The sequence below is a fragment of the Abramis brama genome, assembly GCF_963993115.1.
Source record: "Abramis brama genome assembly, chromosome: 24".
Lineage (NCBI taxonomy): Eukaryota > Metazoa > Chordata > Actinopteri > Cypriniformes > Leuciscidae > Abramis > Abramis brama.
The window spans coordinates 15,282,917-15,305,745 of NC_139986.1; the positions used below are offsets into that span (position 1 = coordinate 15,282,917).

Sequence of the window (22,829 nt, forward strand, 5' to 3'; positions counted from 1 at the left end):
CATGAGTACCTCGTGCCAGCAGGAAAGGACTTAGCGCAGCCAGGAAGGCACGAGTGAAAAGTCTCCATCGTGTCCTTGTAACGCCGCCAGTGAAGCTGCATCTTTAAACAAGCGGCTATCGAGACTGTAGTGCCGCTCGGTGTATAGCGCAAAACACAGCTGCCGGTGTCTTGAAGAGGAGTCTTTCAACCCTCTCCATTAATGTGCATTATAGGTAGCGTGTCCATATCTACGAAGGCTTCCGAATGTCATTTGTCAGAAGGTGTTCCATCAATAAACGCCTTTCATCTTTCTTCGCGCCCAAGAAAAGGCGCATCCGTTCAGGCATTGGCTCGGGCAGAAAGTATCTCCCTGGCACCGGCGCTTCAAAAAGACTGCCTCGCCTTGCCAAACATGCAAATTTGCCTGACTTTATTGCCAGCTAAATGGGCTCGGGGGTCCTGAAGGAAGCCGAGACACTTCCAGCCATTCGCGGAGGTTTTCTTCGAGCCAACATCAAGGATAATCCCTCTTTACATTGATTACACAGGGCAAGTGTTGCGGCCGTCAGCTGCATGTAAGATAAAAGCATTCAAGAGAGGCCACACAGGATCTAATCCGCCTTCAGGACAGACCATGCACAATGCAGTATGTCAGATTTCCTGCTACAAAAATAAGCAAGTCACTGAAGACATGACATTTCGAGCTGCATAGATAAATTCACTGCAGCTTTAGATGCATTGCTCAATCCCAAAACCATTCACTTGTCATTTTTCTGGTAACAGATACCAGATGCATGTAGGTAGGAGCGTCATTATAACAGACGCTTTAATTGGATTTTTCAAATGTGTTTTTGATGCTAAATGGTTTTAATAGCATTACTGTACACATTTAAAAAAATGTTTTTGATGAACAGCATTTGCCTGCTTTCAAAGTAACCAAACTGACTGCTCAAATTCTTTCCCTTGTGAAAAACAGAAGCAGTCCTTTAAATCAGTGTTTTTGACTTCAAGGCCCCCCCATTGTCCACAACGCTATTCCAAGGCCCTATGATTTTTCAAGTCTAACATGATTTACTGAATTTTTTAGAACTTGCAAAAATGTATATTCATTATAAAAAGTGCCCATGATGTTTTAAAATTTTGAGAAATTACAGTATTAAAATGAGGCTTCCTCGTATATATATCAAGGTTTTCCAAGAAGCGGCAATCCTGGTTTTTCAAAGACATTTACATTTACATTTATGCATTTTGCAGACACTTTTATCCAAAGCTACTTACGTTCCATTCCAGGTACACATTTTATCAGTTCTTGCTTTACCTAGGAATTGAACCCATGACCTTGGTGTTGCTAGCGCCATGCTATACAGTTTGAGCTATAGGAAGACAAAAAACAGTGAATTAAAATAAAAAAGGTCTTGTTTTGTAGTTGTTTTGGCTTTTTAGAAAATCGATTTAAAGCCTTCTTTGAGGTTGAGTCCAGTTGAAAACCACTGCTTTAAACCGATGTGTTTCGCTAATGGCTTCTCTAGTGGTTTAGGTGGAGTGACTTTCTGGGTGTCTCCGTTAGCCTGCATGAAGGGACAGAAATCGGTTTAAAAAAAACATGGACCAGCACGAAAAGTCAAACCCACTTCCTGTGGTGGCATATCCCTTGTGCTTATTGTATACAAATGGAAATTACCTCCCTGTCATGGTAGCTTCCCTTTGCTGGCTAAATGTCACGCTAAGCAAGAATCAAGACTTTGCCGTACTGCACATAAGGACAGAACGGGTGTGTTGCGAACGATTAGCATTTAGCCATTGCAGTCGCCACTAGGCATGACAACCAAGTAATGAGATAAACATTATTGCCGTCTCACAAAACAGCACATGACACGTCTGGAAGTAGGCCGAGCGTTTCCACAGTAATAGATGATTCGAACGGTGAAATCATTTTCACTGCCACATCAGCTCCTCGCATATACAAAATTAGAACATCTTCGAGATTTACGCCATACAAACGTTTGGACATATTTTCTCTGCTCAAACAAACTAATACTGTGGGAAATATAATTATAGGTCTGGCTAGATTTTTATTCTATATTTACTAGCATTTCAGGTATAAGAATTGCAGTCTTTCTGAATTCAATCTCTTTGTTTCTCTGCACAGCTGACTAACCTGACCGAGGTTCATGACCAAATCAGTGGAATGGCACGGTGCCCCTATAATCCTCTGCATAATTCCACCGCCCTCATCACTTCCAGCGGGGAGCTCTATGCCGCCACTGCTATGGACTTTTCTGGCAGAGACCCGGCAATTTACCGCAGCCTGGGTGGACTCCCTCCTCTGCGTACTGCTCAATACAACTCTAAATGGCTCAATGGTAGGCCTGAGCTATTGGATGAAAAATGTTTCATTGAATTATGTAATTGTAATTGACATTACAAGAAAAAAAACAATAGCAATCAAGTGACTAATTGTGGTTAAAGGTTTTGGGAAAATGGAATTTCATGAAAATTTGCTTCTCTAAAGGGATAGTTCACTTAAAAATGAAAGTTCTGTCATCATTTACTCACCCTCATGTAGTTTCAAACCTGTACGGCTTTCTTATTGTAACACAAATGGAGATTTAGGCAGAATTACACTTTAATAGTATGGAAAAAAGATGTAATGATATAGGGGGAGTAAATGATGACAGGTTTTTTTATTATTATTAATTTGGAGTGAGCTGTTGCTTTAAGTACCACATCTTTTTTTAAGAACCCTGGTTCTTTCATTTCAAATCAAGCTCGACAGTAATTCAGTTCTTTCAGTAACTTCATCAGTCATTTGAGCTAGATAAATTAGGCTTATGCCGTCAGGAATGAGTTGTGCAACATGCCATCATCCTCAAATCCCATGAACACTACACAAAAATTAATTCAATTTTAGTGTTTTTAGTCAACGGCTGATGTCCTTCCGGCTTCTGGAGCAAAACCAGTTGAAAAACACTTTTTTGTGCAGGAATATTTGCTTTTGCGGCAAAAATTTGGGTGAATCATTTTCTCACCCTCATTTGATTCCAAACCTGTGGAACACAAAAGAAGATATTTTAAAGAGTATTGGTAACAAAACTACGGTGGCCGAGAGAGCTCAACGCGCTGCAACTGAAGAAAACACATGCAAATAGAAAAAACACCTGCAAATTAAGAAAACATCTTCATCAGTTTCACAACACATGTGTGCTCCAAATACTCACAACACAACCAAATACAGAAACGCTCTGCAAAAGTTCACAACACAACCAAATATAGAAACGCGCTGCAAATAAGACAGAACACAACGGAAATGTTTCCGGGGAACCCAATAAGTGACGGACGGACGGCTGGGACGTGCTTATTGCTCGTGAGCTTTACCTATGCCCTACTCTCTTAAAAGGGCAGACGGCAGAGCCCTTGAATTGGGCACTTTGGAGGGAGCGGGGCACTTGTGTGCCATTATGTTGATGAAGGGAGCAACGAAAGACAACGTAATTTCCTCATTATTTTCACCTGGGATGTTCCCGTGACAACGCAGCGCGTGTCCATCAGCTGAATAGCTGTTCTTACCAGAAATATAGTATTATTGCTATTAACATAACTGTTGCAAATAAATATACATTTTATACAACACAGTTTTTAAAATATGCGTTATATCTGTGTGTGAGTGTCTCAACTTTAAAACTTACCGTCTCATATTTGGACCTATAGCTGCATTCTAACATTTCTTATGAAACTTATTTTAACATAACATGACAAAATGTGTACAATGTAACTGATGTATAGATTAATGTCTTTCCCTCATGTTCTTTTTCTCTCTTTTTTTATTTATTTATTTATTTTAGTCTTCAGCTCATTGTTCTTTTTAGTATTCTTATGACATTGAACATATTGTAAATACATTTTGTATATTGTATACAAAGTTGTATGTCATAAACGTGTCATCTCTGTATGTTTTGCAAAAAAAAATTAATAATAATAAAAGTAGACAGCTGTAAGCACGTCCCAGCCGGGTCCGTCACTTATTGGGTTCCCCGGAAACATTTCCGTTGTGTTCTGTCCTATTTGCTGCGCGTTTCTGTATTTGTTTGTGTTGTGAACTTTTGCAGCGCATTTCTGTATTTGTTTGTGTTGTGAACTTTTGCAGCGCGTTTCTGTATTTGGTTGTGTTGTGAGTATTTGGAGCACACATGTGTTGTGAAACTGATGAAGATGTTGTCTTAATTTGCAGGTGTTTTTCTGTTTGCATGTGTTTTCTTCAGTTGCAGCGCGTTGAGCTCTCTCGGCCACCGTACAAAACAGTTTTAGTCACCATTGACTTCCATTGTATGGACAAAAAACACAGTTTGAGAAATCTTCATATTTTGTGGACTTTTTTACTGTAGAGCTTGTTCTTTTCTCAAAACCTTTTCATCAACGTCCAAATTGAAAAAAAATTGCCTGAGCTGATGAGGTTAAAAATGACTTTTTTCCAATTGATTTTTTCCTCCTTCATGTTGTGCAAATGTGCTAAGCTTCTCACCACAAAAGAAAATGAATTCCCTGTCAATCACCACCACCTACTCACTTTGATTCTTACAAAGTTGGCCATGACAGTTGCTCTTTTTGCTTTTGAGAAGCTTGTGCTTTCATGTGTTTTGAATGGGGAACGATAATTAAACGAGTGAGCACGCTTTGATCGTTTCTCACCGTAACCTTTCTCTTCTCCCATGACAAATGAGTTTGTCCATTACCTAAGCATAAGATTAATAAACGCATCTCGATGGGCCAGCGGTTCTGCTCCATGTGCAATCCGTTATTAATCACTGTCATCCTGTCCCCCGTCAGAGCCCAACTTCGTTTCCTCTTATGACATCGGCAACTTCACCTACTTCTTCTTCCGTGAGAACGCTGTGGAGCATGACTGCGGCAGGACGGTGTTCTCTCGCGCCGCCCGCGTCTGCAAGAACGACATCGGGGGCCGTTTCCTGCTGGAGGACACCTGGACCACCTTTATGAAGGCCAGGCTGAATTGCTCAAGGCCGGGCGAGATTCCGTTCAACTACAATGAACTGCAGGGAACCTTTTTCCTGCCCGAGCTTGAGCTCCTCTATGGGATTTTCACCACTAATGTGTGAGTAAAGCACTGTTTGATCACAACACATGTTTTAAGATATCTGTTGTTATGTTCAAAGGTTTCAAACCACAGAAGTCAGCTTATGACCCATTATTTTCAGCAGGACTTCAATTTTGTGATGTGCATTGTCAGCAAAAGGTTAATAATTGCCTGTGTGTGTGCGTGCGTGTGTGTGTGAGGTAAAAGGGGTCACTATGATTTTAACTATTTGCTATTTTTTCTTTCATTTTTTGCTTACCTGCTGTTATCTCTCTGGTAGTGTGAGATCTGTATCACAGTCAGCCGTGGACAGATCCATTTTTCACAATATGATCCACTATGCTTTAATGATTGTCTGTGGAAAAAGTGTTGCATATAATTGTGTGTGTGTGTTTGTGTGCTGACTGCCAACTTCTGACTCTGTTCTCAGCAACAGCATTGCCGCATCAGCAGTGTGCGCCTTCAATTTAAGCGCTATTACCCAAGTGTTCAGTGGGCCTTTCAAGTACCAGGAGAACTCACGCTCCGCTTGGCTGCCTTACCCCAATCCCAACCCTGACTTCCAGGTAAGCATCCAGCAAATGACAGCCACTTTTACGGGCAGTATGTATTCGCTCCATCTGCTTTAAAAGTTAAGTGGCACTTTCCACAAACAGGGTACAGAATAGGGCCTGAAACTCTCAAATGGTCAATGAAAGAAGGTGCTTAACCTTCAGAGAATGTTGATTATCATCCTCATCAAAGAGTTTTATTTTCTATTAATTAGATTAGTTCAACCCTGTTAACAAAATTAGGAAGCTTGATTTGTGTGATTTTTACCTAATAGTAAACATGATTATTTGTTCTATTAAATTAAAAAAACTCCCAGTTTACATTTGATAAGCATTTAGACAGTGTTTTTAAAAAGGTTTACCAACATCTAGGCTTAATTTAGGAGTTTTAATATTGAAAAGGAAATGCTGATAGTTGTGTATAAATCACTCATTGAATCTGTGCTCACTTTTAACATTGTATCCTGGTTTAACAATTTCTGTTAAATGCAAAAGCTGACTCTTAAGGATTATAAACATGGCTGGTAAAACTGTTGGTGAGAAACAAGTACCTCTGTGCAATCTTTACACTGTGGCAGTAAAAAGGAAAGCCTCCATTATTGTGACAGATTCTTCCGATCCCTTGCATTGTTCATTTCAGGTACTTCCATCTGGTAGATGGTATAAAGTACCTTTGGTGAAAAAGGCCAAGTTTAAGAAGACCTTTATTCCAGCTGCCATTGTTATTTTAAATAGGATCTTAAGATTAATTTTATAGGGGTTTTTTTTTATAAGAGTGGTGCGGGTTTAATGTGATTTTTATCTTAAATTGTTGTTGTGTGGTTGTTTCGGTTTTGTTGAGCCTTTATCTAAAGACAATTTTAGGCTGATTTTTTATCAGTTTTCACAAAAATATTAAGCAACACAACTGTTTTCAACATTGATAATGATAAGAAATGTTTCTTGAGCAGCAAATCAGCATATTAGAATGATTTCTGAAGAATCATGTGACGCTGAAGACTGGAGTGATGATGCTGAAAATACAGCTTTGAAATCACAGGAATAAATTACGTTAACACAGTTGTTTTAAATTGTACTAATATTCCACAAAAATATTTTTTGATAATTTTGTAGCCTTGGTGAGCATAAGAGACTTCTTTCAAAAACATTACAAAAAATCTTACCAACCCCAAACTTGTGACCAGTAGTTTAGCTTGGGACCAAATGCTGGTTTGTGATTTTCAAATTGGCTTAATATTACATTTTTGGTCATTAAAATTAGTTCATAATATTATTTTTTTTACATGATTTAAAAAAGGTGATTTTACATGTGTTAAATATGGCTTTAACAGATTATGTTAAATTATGGCGTATGATTTTAATTGTTTAGTACAATTGAGGACTTCTCATAATATTTTGGGTGGATGCTTTATATTTTAAAAACTACCTACATTTCATTCTAGGTTAATACTAATAAAAAATGTGGGATTTGTTTCTCTACTGCCAAATAGAAGTATATTTGTGAAGAGTGCCAGGTCTCTCTCTGTTGGCAACACTGCAGCAGTAAACAACCAAAAGAATAATTTACTTTCTCACCTCAAATACCACCTATGCGCGCCCAATTAAAACGAGGTGGTGACTGATGTTTTGGGTTTTATTGCCTCGTGTTTTCACCTGATTATTCTCAGAAAGTAAAAAAAATAAATGTGAGGTGAATTTTTATTTATTCCGAACAGTCCAATTATCCAAAGCCCACAAACAGCCGAATCTGATGTTATCGATGATAGCGAAGAGGAGACAGTTCGTGTCACGGTTCCTCAAGTCTCTCTAACAGTCATTCGTTTGCCTCCATTTCCATGTCTTTGTAATGCTCAAGGATTTATTAATAAAGTTGCCAGCTTATAACATTTTTGGCAGAACAATTGCAACGGTAAGAATTAATAAAGCCTGTATTCATCTCATGTGGAGTATTGCCAACTTCACCATGACTGAGACTGAAGTGCATTTAGTTTTAAGACTCTCTTCAGAAATCTAAAGTCATGGTCAGTGATCAGCATGGAGGAATGTATCCACGTCTGAAGTATTAACCTTAAATTGATCAGCATGGAGGAATGTATCCACGTCTGAAGTATTAACCTTAAATTGCGGGTAATTGCTTGATTAGTTAGAGGGTTAATCTAGGACAGTTAAATGTGTTTTAAATCAGCGTGAGATCCATGACCAGGCCCAGATGGAGACTTTTTATTTACGTCTCCTATGCTGAATTTGGGTGAAATTCTCCGGAATGAATTTAAACACTGTAAATTGTTTGGAAACCTGTATGATTACATGCTTCACCTCTAATAACAAACACACAATGGGCCAGATGCTCTGAATGACGTGTTCAAATTTCCTCAAGTCTTCAGAGCTTTCTGTGGAATTGGGTGCAGATTCTATGTGGGCCTTGTAATGACCCCATTAAAATGACTTGACTACCATATCTAAACCATTTAAAAACTGTCTGATCAGCATGGACTTCTTTTTTGGATCAGCTGAATCAGACTTTCTCGTCTAGCTTATTGAAGCCGATATCTGTGACATGATAATTAAGTTTTTGAAGTCCACGTAGGAAGAAAAAAGTATTTTACTTTATTCTTTTCCCCTTTGAACCACAAGGATTCATGATCTACAGGAGTTCCACTTCATCTAGCTTGCTGTGACATCTTCATCAAGCATTTGTCTATGTTGTTGAGGCCAGATTTACGAGCTTCAGATTTATGGCTTCCAGCGTTGATGGAAAATAGCTTGCTGTATATTCTGTTCCTGAAAGACCAACATGCACCCCATTTGAGTAGAATTACGTCTGCGTTGATCTCCAGCTGATTGATGTTGATTATATGTGATCCGGGAGAGAGTGCAGGTTTTGTGAGGCCAGCTAATTTGTTTCTTCAAAAAATATCTTATTCAGGGTGGAACAGTAATTTAGGGGAAACAACTGCACTTTTCTAAATCCTTTCCTATATGAAATTATCATGATTTCATACAACAAGCAACTGCAATCTGTGCTTGTTATTTGGGTTCTTCAGATCAACAGCTTCAAGTGAATTTTGTGAATTCGTATTTCCCAGCAGACTGTTAATCCTATTTTTTCTCATCATCGGTATCTCCCTGTTTGTATCTCTCTGGTTCTTTCTCAGTGTGGCACTATAGATTACGGCTCCTATGTGAACTTAACGGAGAGGAATTTGCAGGACGCCCAGAAGTTCATTCTGATGCATGAAGTGGTGCAGCCTGTCGTTCCTGTGCCGTACTTTATGGAGGACAATGTGCGCTTCTCCCATGTGGCCGTGGATGTAGTGCAGGGCAAAGACATGCTCTACCACATCATCTACCTAGCAACAGGTATAGTACCAAATCATGTCTGCATTGAAAGAAAGAGTAGGTCTGTAAGTAGTATTTACATATAAATGTAATATAGTCTAAAATAAGGACCGCATTAGATATACCTTACTGATGAAGGTTAATGGAGTTGCAGCATAAGATGCTCTACTAATAGTATGCTACTTGCTGCAGAATTGCTAATGCAGTCCATTAGTTGTGGCTAATAGGAACAAATTTGGAATAAATGTTTTGCAAACATGGGAGAGTTATTTTCTGAGTGATTCAATTAGTATAGAAGCTTGTTTCCCGCAAATTCAAAAATAAAAGAGATAACTTTTAAGGTAATGTTAAAAAATAAAGTCACAATTGTGAGGAAGTGATGATGGCAAAGCTGAAATTTCAGTAGCCATAATATATATATATATATAATGGCTACAAAAATTTCAGCTATATATATATATATATATATATAGATAATCATGATTATCAAACATAAAAGTTTTTGTTTACATATATGTGTGTATATACATTATTATGTGTGTGTGTGCGTGCGTGCGTGCGTGCGTGCATGCGTGTATATACTTTTACACGCATATATTTATACATGTATATATATATATGTGTGTGTATATGTATATATATAGACACACACACATATATATATATCAGTATATACACCTGTGTGTGTGTCTATATATGTATACAGTATATATATATAGAATGGCCGCTGAAATTTGCAGTGTTGATCAGCGTAAGGGACTTTCAAAACCATTTTAAAAATCTTACCAACCACAAACGTTTGAAAACATATAGATAAGTCTGTTATTCCATTCACAAATAAGAATATGAATAGTGGATAGTTAAAAGAACAGATCTAAGCCAAGAATAAAAATCTGAAATGAACATTAAAGCTTGTAATAAGAAAGTAGTCAGAAAATCCCAGGTGGCCGACTTCTCATTAAACCCAGCTTATTAGAATGTTACTTTTACCATAAAAACTTTGTCGAGTGAAGACTTCTGCATTGCCATAAGGAAGTCATAGGGGAAAACTGACTCTAATAATTGCCGGTCCACTTGAATCAATGGTCTTTGAAGCAAGCAACAGTTGGTCACCAGGCTGAATAAAGGCATTCGACACATAGCAGTGATGAAACATCAAAGGCAGCATGTACTTACATAAGGAAAAAATGTTCTGTAAGCGGTCATTTGCTATCCAGATGCACACCAGAGCCTGGAAAGCTCCAAGCATGTCTGCTCTGGCCTGTGCAAGCTGCTGAAAAACACTGAACAGCTAGTTACCTGTCAACAGAAATGAAATTACTGGGAGACACTTGTTGTTAAAGAACTGTGTAAAATAAACACTTGTTAAAGGGAAGGACACACTTGTTAAATTGTACAACATAAACGCACAGGACAGTCAGGGTTTAAAAGCTGTTTGGTAATTGGGCAAGCAGCGCGACTTTGATTTTATTTCTGGAATACACCAACTGTTTTCGAATATTGGCAGGAGTCAAAGCCTCATGCTGATTCAACAGCATTCACATTGTCTGTCTACTCTGACAATGAAGGAATAAAGGAATGGTATTAGAAAAAAAGAAAGAAAAGAAAACATTCACCCCAAAAAATGTCATTGCCAAAATGTCATTTCATTTCAAACCTGTATGACTTTATTCCTTTGTGGAACAAAAAAAAAGGAAATATTTAATGGCCATTTAATGTTTAACAGCAAACATTTTGCGAGGGAACGCAAAGTTTCTCAGGGGAACATATAATATTATATTATATTATATTATATTATATTGTATTATATTATATTATATTATATTATATTATATTATATTATATTATATTATATTATATTATATTATTATATTATTATATTATAATAAAAAAAGTCCTATCTCATATTTTTTTCGATCACCATGTCGCTTTTTAGGGGCTCCTTACATGCCACATATTCCAAGTCGTCTAGAACTCAAAAACGTTTGTGAACGTTCAAAAGAACGATTCAATGACAAATTGCTAACAAATGACAAACATCGCTACTTCTCTCTTGAACACACCTAAGGTTGATTAGATTTTCAGTCAATAATGACTATCATTTTGGAATGTGCTTTTGTCACTTTATTAGTTTAGTCTTTTTTAAATATTTCTATTCAGCTTTAATCTATATTTATACATATTAGCACATAGTATAACATTAGTACAACTTCAACTTAACCTTATTTATATCAGTTAGTTGTCAAAGCAACATTTCTAATTTTCATATAAGTTAAGTTTTTCATGTTGTATTTGTATTTTGTTTTATTTCAGCTTTATTTGATTTTTTTATGTCTATTTAATGCTATATATATATATATATATATATATATATATATATATATATATATATATATATATATACAGTGCAATGCATAAGTGAATACACCCATGCTAAAGTTGACTAAAAGGAGGAATAAAAAATCATATTTTGGAAATTGAACTTAATGCCTTAATTTAAAAAATTAGGAAAAATCCAACCTTTAAGGACACCAATTTTCTTTGTGAATGAATAATGTATCGTAAAAAAATAAATGTTCTTCCTTAAAATACATGGTGCATAAGTGAGTACACCCCTATGTTAAATTCCCATAGAGGCAGGCAGATTTTTATTTTTAAGTATTTTTTTTTTTTTTTTTTTAGGATACTATGCATTCTGATAAAGTTCCCTTGGCCTTTGGAATTAAAATAGCCCCACATCATCACATAGCCTTCACCATACCTAGAGATTGGCATGATTTTATTTCAGTTAGCCTAAAAGCTAGTTTGATTTGCATTGAGAGATGATCTTATGGAAAGTACCCCATGCCAATCTCTAGGTATGGTGAAGGCTATGTGATGATGTGGGGCTATTTTAATTCCAAAGGCCAAGGGAACTTTATCAGAATGCATAGTATCCTAAAAAAAAAAAAAAAAAAATACTTAAAAATAAAAATCTGCCTGCCTCTATGGGAATTTAACATAGGGGTGTACTCACTTATGCACCATGTATTTTAAGGAAGAACATTTATTTATTTACGATACATTATTCATTCACAAAGAAAATTGGTGTCCTTAAAGGTTGGATTTTTCCTAATTTTTTAAATTAAGGCATTAAATTCAATTTCCAAAATATGATTTTTTATTCCTCTTTTTAGTCAACTTTAGCATGGGTGTATTCACTTATGCATTGCACTGTACATACATATATATATATATATACATATATATATACATATATATATATATATATACATATATATATATATATATATATATATATATATATATATATATATATATATATATACATACATACATACATACATACATACATACATATATATATACATATATATATAACACCACTGGTCTGTTTCTCACATAAACCTTTCAAATGATTTCAAAAGTCTTGGAATATTGCGCACACACATTGTATGGATCACTTTTTTGATATGTAAATGGAGTTTCTTGCCAGCTTCAATAATGTAGTTGTTTGGAAAATGGCATCCGCCACAATTCTTCAAAATCTCTCTTTTTGTGTTCCGTGAAAGAAAGTCATACACATTTGGAACAAAATGAGGATTAGTAGATGATGACAGAGTTTTAATTTCTGGGTGAATTCATTATTTAAAGCTTCAGTCTCTCGCAAATCTCTCACGGACTTCAGGATAAAGACGTGCTCTCAAGATCAAAGTATTTCAGAGGTACTGTAATAGAAATCCTCTGGTATGGCAACTACTCCTTTATGTGCCATGTTTATAGTGTTAGCCTAAATTCAGTTCATGCCAGACAATAATAGCTTGAAGTGTGAGGAACGTAGCTGGAATTTTCACAGTTGAGTGAAATGAAATAGAGCACTGAAGTCTGTTTTGACAAGGGCAGGGACCTAATCAGAGGCTCTTTTAGTATCTAAAAGTTTGACTTCTATAAAATATCTGACAAACAGCGTTGGCGTGAACAGAAGAATAGCAAAAACTACTCCAAGGATAAAATAGATATTATATAGCTTATTGAACCAAATCAGGTCACTTTTTGTGACATTATGAGACCAATGAATGTCCTCTGTGGCACACATGCTCCAGAGAGGGATTCAGCCGATAATTCTGTTCTCCTTTTGATTGCACAAAAGCCACCCTTTGGAGAAGATAATGAATCTTCTCTGGAGAGTAGTCCGCCCTGTTTGCCTTTTTCGGATCCAAATAGCGCATCCATATTTAAGTTGACAGCCCAGGTGGCAGACTAGCACTTTATAGAATTTTCATGTGATTGAAGAGATCTGAGGTCATTATCCACTCCTGCTTCTCTGACATCATTTCCTTCCAATCTCACCAGGTCATCAGATATGCCCCACTTGATCACCTAAACTCTTTTTCTCTCTCTTACCTTCTCCCTTAAAGTCTAACACACTTGTTCTCGAATTCCTCTTTCTAGATTACGGCACCATTAAGAAGGTCCTCTCCCCGCTGAACCAGACCATGGGCAGCTGTTTGCTGGATGAGATTGAGCTTTTCCCTCAGAAGAAGAGGCAGCCAATCCGCAGCCTGCTTATTCTTCACAGCCGCAGTGAGCTATTTGTTGGAGTCAGAGAACAGGTCATCAAAATCCCCCTGATGCGCTGCAACTTCCACAAATCTAGAGAGTAAGTACTGCAACTTGTCGGCAGACAGATGTGCAGCATCTCAAGGTAGAAATTCATAACTACTTTCTTAAAGAAAACAGCTCACCCAAAATGAAAATGTCTATGTCTTTCAAAAAACGACTTTTTATCTTTGGAACGAAAAAGGAGTTGTTTCTTGCATGTACAAGTGAATGGTGACTAGTGCTGCCCAGCTCATTTTTCATATGAATTTAGATGACTTGGAGTATAGTCAACAAGTCATATGGAATATTAGGATGGTTTTTTGTCCTTTTTGGAGCTTGACCGATCCTACTTCCACTTTGATTAGATTATACCCTTTCATCAAAAAAACATATTAACTTTCTGCACCAGACACAACTTTTCTTTTCTGTGCACTTTACCATGTGGACGTTAAAGAAAAGTATGTATCCTATTTTTTCACAATCCAATCTATTCACAAAAAGTAAAACCAAGTCCCAGCTTACTTTGTAGCTGACTATTTTGTTACACCGCTGAATGTTTTATTGGTAATTATTTTCAATAAGATTCTATTTGTTAGCTTTAGTTAATGCATTAGTAATCTTGAACTAACAACAGACAATTTTTTCAGCATTTAATAATTTAGGTTGATGCCTTAATGATATGTAATTACACTAATGTTTTAATTGTTAATTCATGTTCGTTCATAACTAACGCTAATTTATGAAATTAATCTAAATTAATAAATGCCGTAAAAGTATTTTTCATTGTTAAACTCATTAAAACAATGCATTAAACGTAATACCTAATGCATTAAACCTAAACTGAACTTCATTGTTATGCGTTATCTGTTTGTTTCCCTTGCAAATGGCACATTTTATGTCAGAAGTTAAATGCAGATGCCATTTCACGAAGGCTTTTAATAATAACAACATTTTGATTCCTGGCAAGATAAATCATACTACTAATCTTACCAGGGCGTACATGCCTGCAATTTAATTTTTCATTGCACCAGAATAAACGTAATGTCACTAAGATCGTCTGCCAGAGGGCAACAAAGAACAATCACCATGTTTGACATTGTGCCTCCAGGCCTTCATATCAAGAGCACTTCTCTAATCTTTGCTCATAAGGGGAGATGGCAGCCTGTTCATCATCTCTCTTCATTTGCATTCCAATGAAAAGCGCTGAGTTATGTGAATATGAGCTGAATTTTGCCTGATGCGCTTTTTCTATCCTGTTAAGCGGTTTAAAGATTGGGAAAGATCAATTACTCACACCTCTATGCTTTCTGACACAAAAGCGGAGAGCTTATGCAAACTTTTATTTTATTTTTTATAAACGGACACATGCCACAGCTTTTAAAAATGACTGGTTTACTCTGCTGATATTTACATTCCTGTGTCACTGTACTTCAAACTTTCCGTAACTGAATGCTTGGCTATATCTGTCTGTCTGCTCTGATTATGTGTATGATAGTCCTCAGTGAGTTTGAAAAGCTATTTGGTGTGTCTCAGGGCCGTTCTCTGTTTCTGATGAAAGTCATCAAGGCTCAAGGGAAATATTGCCAGATTAAGTTATGCCAATGCAAGCTATATTTATAATAAGAAGCATGTGTGCACTTAAAGGTGTTTAACTATTTAAAAGGCTCATATCGTGTGGTTTTATCATTCCATAAATTTCCCTGAGGTCCACTTATAAAATTATTCAAGTTTTTGTTCCACTTAGTGTCATAATGTAGATTACAGCAGTGTTTCAGCCCTGTTCCTGGAGGCACACCAACACTACATATTTTCAAACTCTTCCTAATCGAACGGACCTGATTTGACTCATCAGCACATCAGTAGAGACTCCAAGACCTGAAATAGATAGGTCAGATAAGGGAGACATCCAAAATTGTGCAGTGTCTGTGTGCCTCCAGGAACATGAGGAAATACTTTCCAGGACCATCCTTTCTCTGCCTTTTAGAGGTCAACAGGCTGTTTTTTGATGCTGTGCCTTTAAGATTTAAAGTCCCCCTGTAGTCAATAATTTGATCCCTTAAAACTTGTCTTTGATCTCCAAAATGACGTATTTAAACGTTTTTCCTGTTTCTTTCTGCCTTAAAATAGCTTGAGTGAAACTCTACACCATGAATATGCTAATTATCCCCGCCTCCAGTCACGCCAGCTCAGAGAGGTACTGAGGTAAACACTGCACAATGCAGTGGTGTTGACTTATGAATTTGCACATGGTTTGTCTTAAAGCACATTAAAAACACCACATAGACATATAAACAACATTAAAAACTTGATTATCACCACAGGGGGACTTTAACACCCTTTTTTTTTTGCATGTGAGAAACAAGTCATGTACTCCTGCTTACTCATGGGCTGCGTACGAAATCGGTTACTCTCTTGAGTAGGTACTAGGTACTTGTTTTGAACAAGTAATTACTTTGTGACTGCTAAAAAAGTTTGTTCTATATACTATGATTGTGTGTAATATGAATGTAATCTGGACGTACAGTACTACATTCGCCATGTTTACATTACCAACCGTGACCTACTAGAGTCAGTTGTTTCACTTTCACAAATGGCCTCATGGGATAGTCAAGAGTCCATCGAATGCACACTTCAGAATCTCGCTGGAAGTAATAGGTCATTCGGTTACTTTTTGCCTACTCTTTTATAAATACTGTGAATTTCAGCACAACTTTGGTGGCCTTTTACAGTTAATTAATAATAATAAGAAAAATTATTATTGTATTTTATTTTATTTTTGCTGGTGTTTAATATATCATACTTGCTCCTTGTTTCACCTCTACTGTCTTCAAGTTTCAGATGTCTGAAAGGATTCCATAAGCCGTTCTTCCAGTTTAGTGTCAATAGATGGTGTTTTTTTGACTGGGAAGGAAATTTTCAGTGTTGAAACATACAGTATGCTTTCATAAAGGAAAATTGGATTCCTCGTTATATGACCTCCTCACTTCTGCTCTTCTTTTGTCTTCTTTCAGTTGATTAATGTTGCCATGAACTTTTATATCACTGTGAGCATCTGCTCTTTCTCTCTCTCCGTCAGTGCCTGCGTGGGGGCCAGGGATCCATACTGCGGCTGGGATCTGGTGCTTAAGAAATGCACCACCCTGGAAGAGAGCGTCAGCATGAGCCAATGGGAGCAGAGCATCACACGGTGTCCTGTGAGTATCCAGAATCCTTCAATCATTCACGCAGTGCCTCGGCTCTCAAAAGCCAAATGTTTTTTTTTTCATATCAAGACTCTTGATGCTGATCCAGTCTGTCGGTGAAGAACAGTGACAAATGTGGCTGCTTCAACCGTAACGTCTGTCTTGCAAGATCAACTTTTTTTCTCTCATAACTGCAGACACCCTTAGAGGAGTTTTATAACAATGTTGAGGAAACATTGCAGGTGCTGAGACAATGCAGATCTGATTTTGCTGCTTTTGCAGGAAAACGAACTTTTTATCCCTATGTACTCAAAAATAAAATTTAAGGCCAACTGCGCATGTGCGCAAGGAAACAAAGCGAAGCACAAATTGCTGTCAGCCATGGTTCTTTTGAGTGGCGTTCTCTGGTAACTTGGCTTTATATTCCCACACTCCTTTGTGCTGACATGTGCCCCTGCCTGAGGCCTCCCAGCCTGTAGATCACTCCCAGAATGCTTTGTCCAATCCATCAGGTCTCTCCCATTTACAGTGGCTCTGAAAATATTTGGACAATTATTCTTCACGTGGTTTCATGTTCTAAAGTTTACATGCAGCCTTCTATGAGATACCACAGCTCTGAAAACACGATCCACACACACACATCTGTAGACACGCATATTATATACTATATCAGGCATTTTTTTCTCACAGGGTCTTTAGGTAAGAGACCTTGTAGCTGTAGCTGAGAAATGACATTTTGTGTAATAGCAAGTTGCCTCCCACACTGCCTGGAGAAAGCAGCATGGAATTGTTGAACACGCACAGGGAAGTGCAAAAGTGTGGGAGGCTTCGCTCTCAGAGTCACTAGAATGCAAGATTTAGCATTGATTTACTTTCACACATGTTGTTTAAACATATTGGTTACACATTTTGAGGTCCAGATTTCCTTTGTTAGTCAAAAATGTGCCCCAAAAAGGTTAAGCCATTATGTTCATGTGGAAGATGCAGGTTTGAATCTTGCCTGCAAAATATTGGAGAATTACATGATACCAATTTTTAGTGTCATTTTATTTACCAATAAAATTGACTTATACAGTACACAAAATGACTATAATAAACCTTTTTTGTTTCATTTCGTTTAGTTTCATTTCGTTTTTGGTTGGACTGTAACTGCCCTAATATCGTGTTATAAAAGTAAAAAAAAAAAAAATGAAATTCTGGTTATTAAAAAAGGCTGAAAAATGTTTTATTTTAAAGGCTAAAACTATAGGCGTTTGATGCCGTTTTGTTTTAAAATGTTAATCTTGTGTCAAAGTTAGTAAGTTTCTAAAAGATATCAGATAATTCAACCATCTGTTGACTTAGCCAGATTAGTTCAGGTTGTCAAATGTGATATTCAATATGAAATTTGATAGATACTATTCACGATTCAAAAAGATAAAATGACTGTGTATGATTGCATAATGATGCCATTGTCCTTTGACCTATAATTTTTTGACCTATCAAAAAACAACCACCATAAAAACCATTTACTTAGGTGTCAAATGAAATTCAACCATGAGAAACAACTGTTTTTGTGCTTGTATCACTCACACTTATAGGGCATCCCACTCATCTAGTCCTTTTGGAGACTATATAGCAAGGAATCTTGTATATTTGTCCACAGGGTGTGATTGTGTCCAGGTGTCTGAGGTTGAGTGAAAGGTCTAAAATGACTTCAGTAGTAGAGCACATTAAGTCTAGATGGAGATATACTTCATTCACAAAGCCCATCTGGAGGCTGACACAGTATGGAAATAAACAAAGAACCACATTTGTTTTCTCTGGAAAAAAAAAAAATGTCAACTCACTGTATCATCCCCGTCTTAAAATTGGCAGAAACCCCATCTATATTTAAAGGAAAAACGAGGCCTTTGAAAATGAGATTTGTTTTTACTTTTCCACCGCATTGGAAATGTGACTCTCTTATGCGTTCGGTACACAAAGAGCACAGACAATTTCTCTCCACACAGAGGTTCATTTATTCTTCTCTATTCATAATGAAACGACAATCTTTTCCACAGAACTCATCGTGTCTTATGCGTTAGACAACATTACCTTCTCCTTTTGTTCACAAAATATGTTGTCCTGTATCTGATACCTCAGATGTTAATAACCAGAGTGCAATAACAAAATTACATTAGCTATTCATTACTGCATTCTCATATAATGCCTCAAATGAAAATATTTGCTTATTGTAAAGTGTGTTCATTTTTCAAACGGGAGTCTGTGATATTTTCAGCTCTCACAAATCTAATATGCTGAAAGCTACAGTATATTTTAGTTTGGATTTATCTAATAACTGGGAAATGTGACCTTATCTGCACATTCTGCTGTAATAATTTATTTTCATTCAGATTTTGTTTACTTGTTTCTGTGCCCATTTACTATTTATGTGCTTGCTTTCTTGTGTGTGTTATGTATGTGTGTGTGTATGTGTCTAGGTGAGGAATGTGACCGTGGATGGTCGTTTTGGAGTCTGGTCGGGATGGAAAGCTTGTAGTCATAGCGATGGCGGCAGTGTTGGTTCATGCCAGTGTCGGACTCGAGCATGTGACAGCCCGAGCCCTCAGTGTGGAGGGCAGCCGTGCCAAGGAATCAGTGTTGAGGTGGCAAACTGCTCCAGGTATACAACGTCCTACAAATGTACATACAAAAGCACAAACAGGAAGTTACACTTTAAGCATAACAGATAGCTTGATTATGGAAGCTTGTTTCCTCTTCAAAGTAAAAAAAAATAACAGGATATTTACAACATTATTTTGTGGTAATTGCAATTTTATGTCACAATATAACTTTATATCTTATAGATTCAACTTTATTTCTCTTCATATGACACTTGCAACCTTATGTCTCACCATTTTTACTTTATTTCGACAATATCTCACAATTATATTTATATCTCATATTTGTTATTTTAAATCTCACAATGTGACTTTTATATCTTGCAATTGCGGATTTAATTCCCTCAATTGCAAGTTTATTGTAATGTGATTTTATATCTCGCAATTGCGACTTGATTTCTTGCAATTGTCAATTTAAATTGGCGATTTCATATGACAATTGCGACTTAACACACTGTGACTATATTTTTTCAATTGTGCCTTGATTTTTATTATAATTGTCATTTTGTTATTTCACATTTCTGATTTTATATCTCTCAATTGCAACTTTATATATCACAACGGGACTTTTTGTCTTGCGATTACGACTTGAATTCTGGTTATTGTTATTGTAAATATTACAGATGTAATTTCATATATCACAATTGTGACTATCACATGATTTCGACTTAATATCTCAAATGTACAATTCATCAAATTACATTTATTGTAGCTATGTGGGTGTTTGGCTATGTATTTCGTCGACTGTACTTATTCAAAGAACCAGTTCTTTATTTACAATTGCATTGCAAACAAGCAGAAAGAGGTGAGTGGAAGTTAAGAGGTTTTACTGACAGTTTGGAGATCCAATGAAGTTATGAGGTTTAGTCAAAAGCTCTTTTTAATACTTTTCATTGGTTAAATATTTGTAAAACCCACTGACAGACGTAAAGGGTGACCAACAGTAAGGATATATAGAAAAAAATTCCAATGACAAAATAAGGAGATACAAGGTTTCTGCCCAACAGTGACGAACTTTGTATCTCATATTTGTTACTTTACCCCCCCGGCTTCACAGACAAGGCTTAAACCTAGTCCCAGACTAAAATTCATATTTGAGCTGTTTTAATTGAAAGCAACTTGTACTGGCATATCTTAAAATATGTCAGTGCCATTGTTTTGTCTTATGATGCACACCAGCATTTTTTTTTCTAAGTCACGTTTATAAAAGCTACTTAAATGTCCTCATTGAACTAAGGCCTTACCCTGGCTTAATCTAAGCTCTGTCTGTGAAACCAGGTCTGCATCTCACAATGTGACTTTTATATCTATTATTTCCCTCAATTGCGAGTTTATTGTAAAGTGATTTTATATATATCGCAATTGTGACTTGATTTATTGTCATTTTCATTTCAAATATGACGTTTTCTCTAAATTGGAAAGTTTATCGCAATGTGATTTTACTTTAACTATTTATTTTATTTGACAATTTCCTGTTTTAGTCCTTACTCTGAAGTGCAAATACCATACCATGAAAGAGCTGTATCTGAGAAACCAAAGTTTTTTTGTTTCCATATCGCAGTGCTTCATTGTAAACAGGCTTAGAATGGTCTTAACTAAGATCCTCAGTTAACAAACTGAAGGTCAGATTGTAGCAGCCAGCTGTGCCAGCGTTTGATTAGTGATTACTGCTGTAACGTATCCATTGTTAGAAACGGGGCATGGACGCCATGGACGGCCTGGGCTCCTTGCAGCACCAGCTGCGGGATCGGATTCCAAGTTCGACAGCGTTCCTGCAGCAATCCCACTCCCCGCCATGGAGGACGCGTTTGTGTGGGCCAGAACCGTGAAGAGAGGTAAAGGAAAAGCAAGATAGCTCATTGCATATGCAGATTCTTTTTTTTTTGTGGAATTTACATTCAAAATCCACTTAGCTCAGAAATGTGAGGGGGCACGTGCCTGTTTGATAGGGCATGACGCTTCTTTTGTTTGTTCCTTTCATTCTCACCTGCTGCGTGGCAGTTGACAATAATGAATGATTATAGGCAGCTCATTTCATTGCTTTTTTATTACTCATCCTATTATGCAAGGTTCATCTGTAGAAAGCTTGTTAGTGCATAACTATCAGCACTCAAACCAAATGTTTGAATGGAGGAGTGAAAGAGGTTCTTCTTTATCTGCCCCATAATTTGCGTGACTGACATCCAATTAAAAATAAACATGCTAAGGCTTGTTAATTACAGGGACTGCGACCACAGACTCCACACACACACTCAAACGCTGTAGGTATGATGCAGCGCCGTCTAATCATGGCAGAATTATGTTTAAACTACGCTGCCTTGAGAATGTGTGAGGTTTCTAAGCAACCGTGCATTGCAGCTGAAAAATTAGACCTGAAGTGGAGGGATGAAGAGAAGACGAAAGAGGCGTCTGTTTAAAACCGTTATGGTCCCTCCATTGGAGGTGCCAACTTCTCCCGACTCGCACTTTTTTCTTCAAACATTTTTATCCCACATTGAAAACATTATTGTGCTAATTCCCTGAAACTCGGCGGATCCTCTGACGGGAAATAAAAACACGAGGAAATGGAAATTATCTCTAATATCTAAGTTGTTTCTCCTAGACAGTGGTTATCAACTGGTTTTGTTTCAGGACCCAAGTGGCGACCAACAATATCAAACAAATTGGTAAACAAAAGTAAACGAAACAGAACAGTTTTGTTTACTTTTGTATGGTAAACCATTTAGTTTGATTCTTAAAATCAATTGAAATTAGTAAGCTTAAAATGAAAAACATTAAAATATTAGAAACATAGCATGAACTGCATAGCCCCAAATATATGCAAAATGATTAACATGACTTAGTTAATCTAATTAGAAATTATTAATTTAAACTAGAATTAGAAATTCAACACTTTTGAAAATGTACAGTTCTTTTTTTCAGCAAGGATATATTAAAATGACCAAAAATGACAGTAAAGATTTTTACTGTTTCACTGTTTTACTGTTTTTTTTTTTTTAACTTTCTATCAATCAAAGATTCCACAAAAAAATATTAAGCAGCACAACTGTTTTTGACATTGATAATTCTAAGAGAAGTTTCTTGATCAGTCAGCATATTAAAAGGATTTCTGAATACCTAAGAATACCTAAGTTATGCATGATTAAAAATAAATAAATAATTTTAATATTCAGCTTTTTTATTTTAGAGAGATTTTGAAAATATGACAAACTGAGCTTGGGTTTGCCAAGATACTAAAGTCTGCAATCTCATTGGAAAAAGTTATGGAATTCACCCAAGCTCATGAAAAAAAAAGAAAAAATCTTGTTTATTTCAAAATGTTCATTTTAGGAGCAACGTCTGAGACAAAGTTGATACCCGTTTGTTTCATTTAAGTGTTTTGACCTGTGAAAGAGCTAGAGCAACTGCTGAACAATAACATTTTCGGGACAGAACATGCA

General features: G+C 36.6%; 1 protein-coding gene across 3 annotated transcripts in view; it reads left to right on the top strand.

The window, feature by feature from the left end:
* The window catches only part of sema5a (sema domain, seven thrombospondin repeats (type 1 and type 1-like), transmembrane domain (TM) and short cytoplasmic domain, (semaphorin) 5A), a 136,981-nt gene that overhangs the window by 79,628 nt on the left and 34,524 nt on the right, over nucleotides 1-22,829 (top strand). For all 3 annotated transcript variants that reach the window (XR_014604504.1, XM_084102954.1, XM_084102953.1), the window contains exons 7-14: nucleotides 2,131-2,344; nucleotides 4,806-5,091; nucleotides 5,504-5,639; nucleotides 8,780-8,984; nucleotides 13,416-13,623; nucleotides 16,642-16,759; nucleotides 19,210-19,391; nucleotides 21,081-21,224. Coding sequence is in view for 2 of the 3 variants with exons in the window: in XM_084102954.1 (XP_083959080.1) it covers nucleotides 2,131-2,344; nucleotides 4,806-5,091; nucleotides 5,504-5,639; nucleotides 8,780-8,984; nucleotides 13,416-13,623; nucleotides 16,642-16,759; nucleotides 19,210-19,391; nucleotides 21,081-21,224 (1,493 nt within the window). In the remaining variant the exon portion in view is untranslated. The remainder of the gene's footprint in view (nucleotides 1-2,130; nucleotides 2,345-4,805; nucleotides 5,092-5,503; nucleotides 5,640-8,779; nucleotides 8,985-13,415; nucleotides 13,624-16,641; nucleotides 16,760-19,209; nucleotides 19,392-21,080; nucleotides 21,225-22,829) is intronic.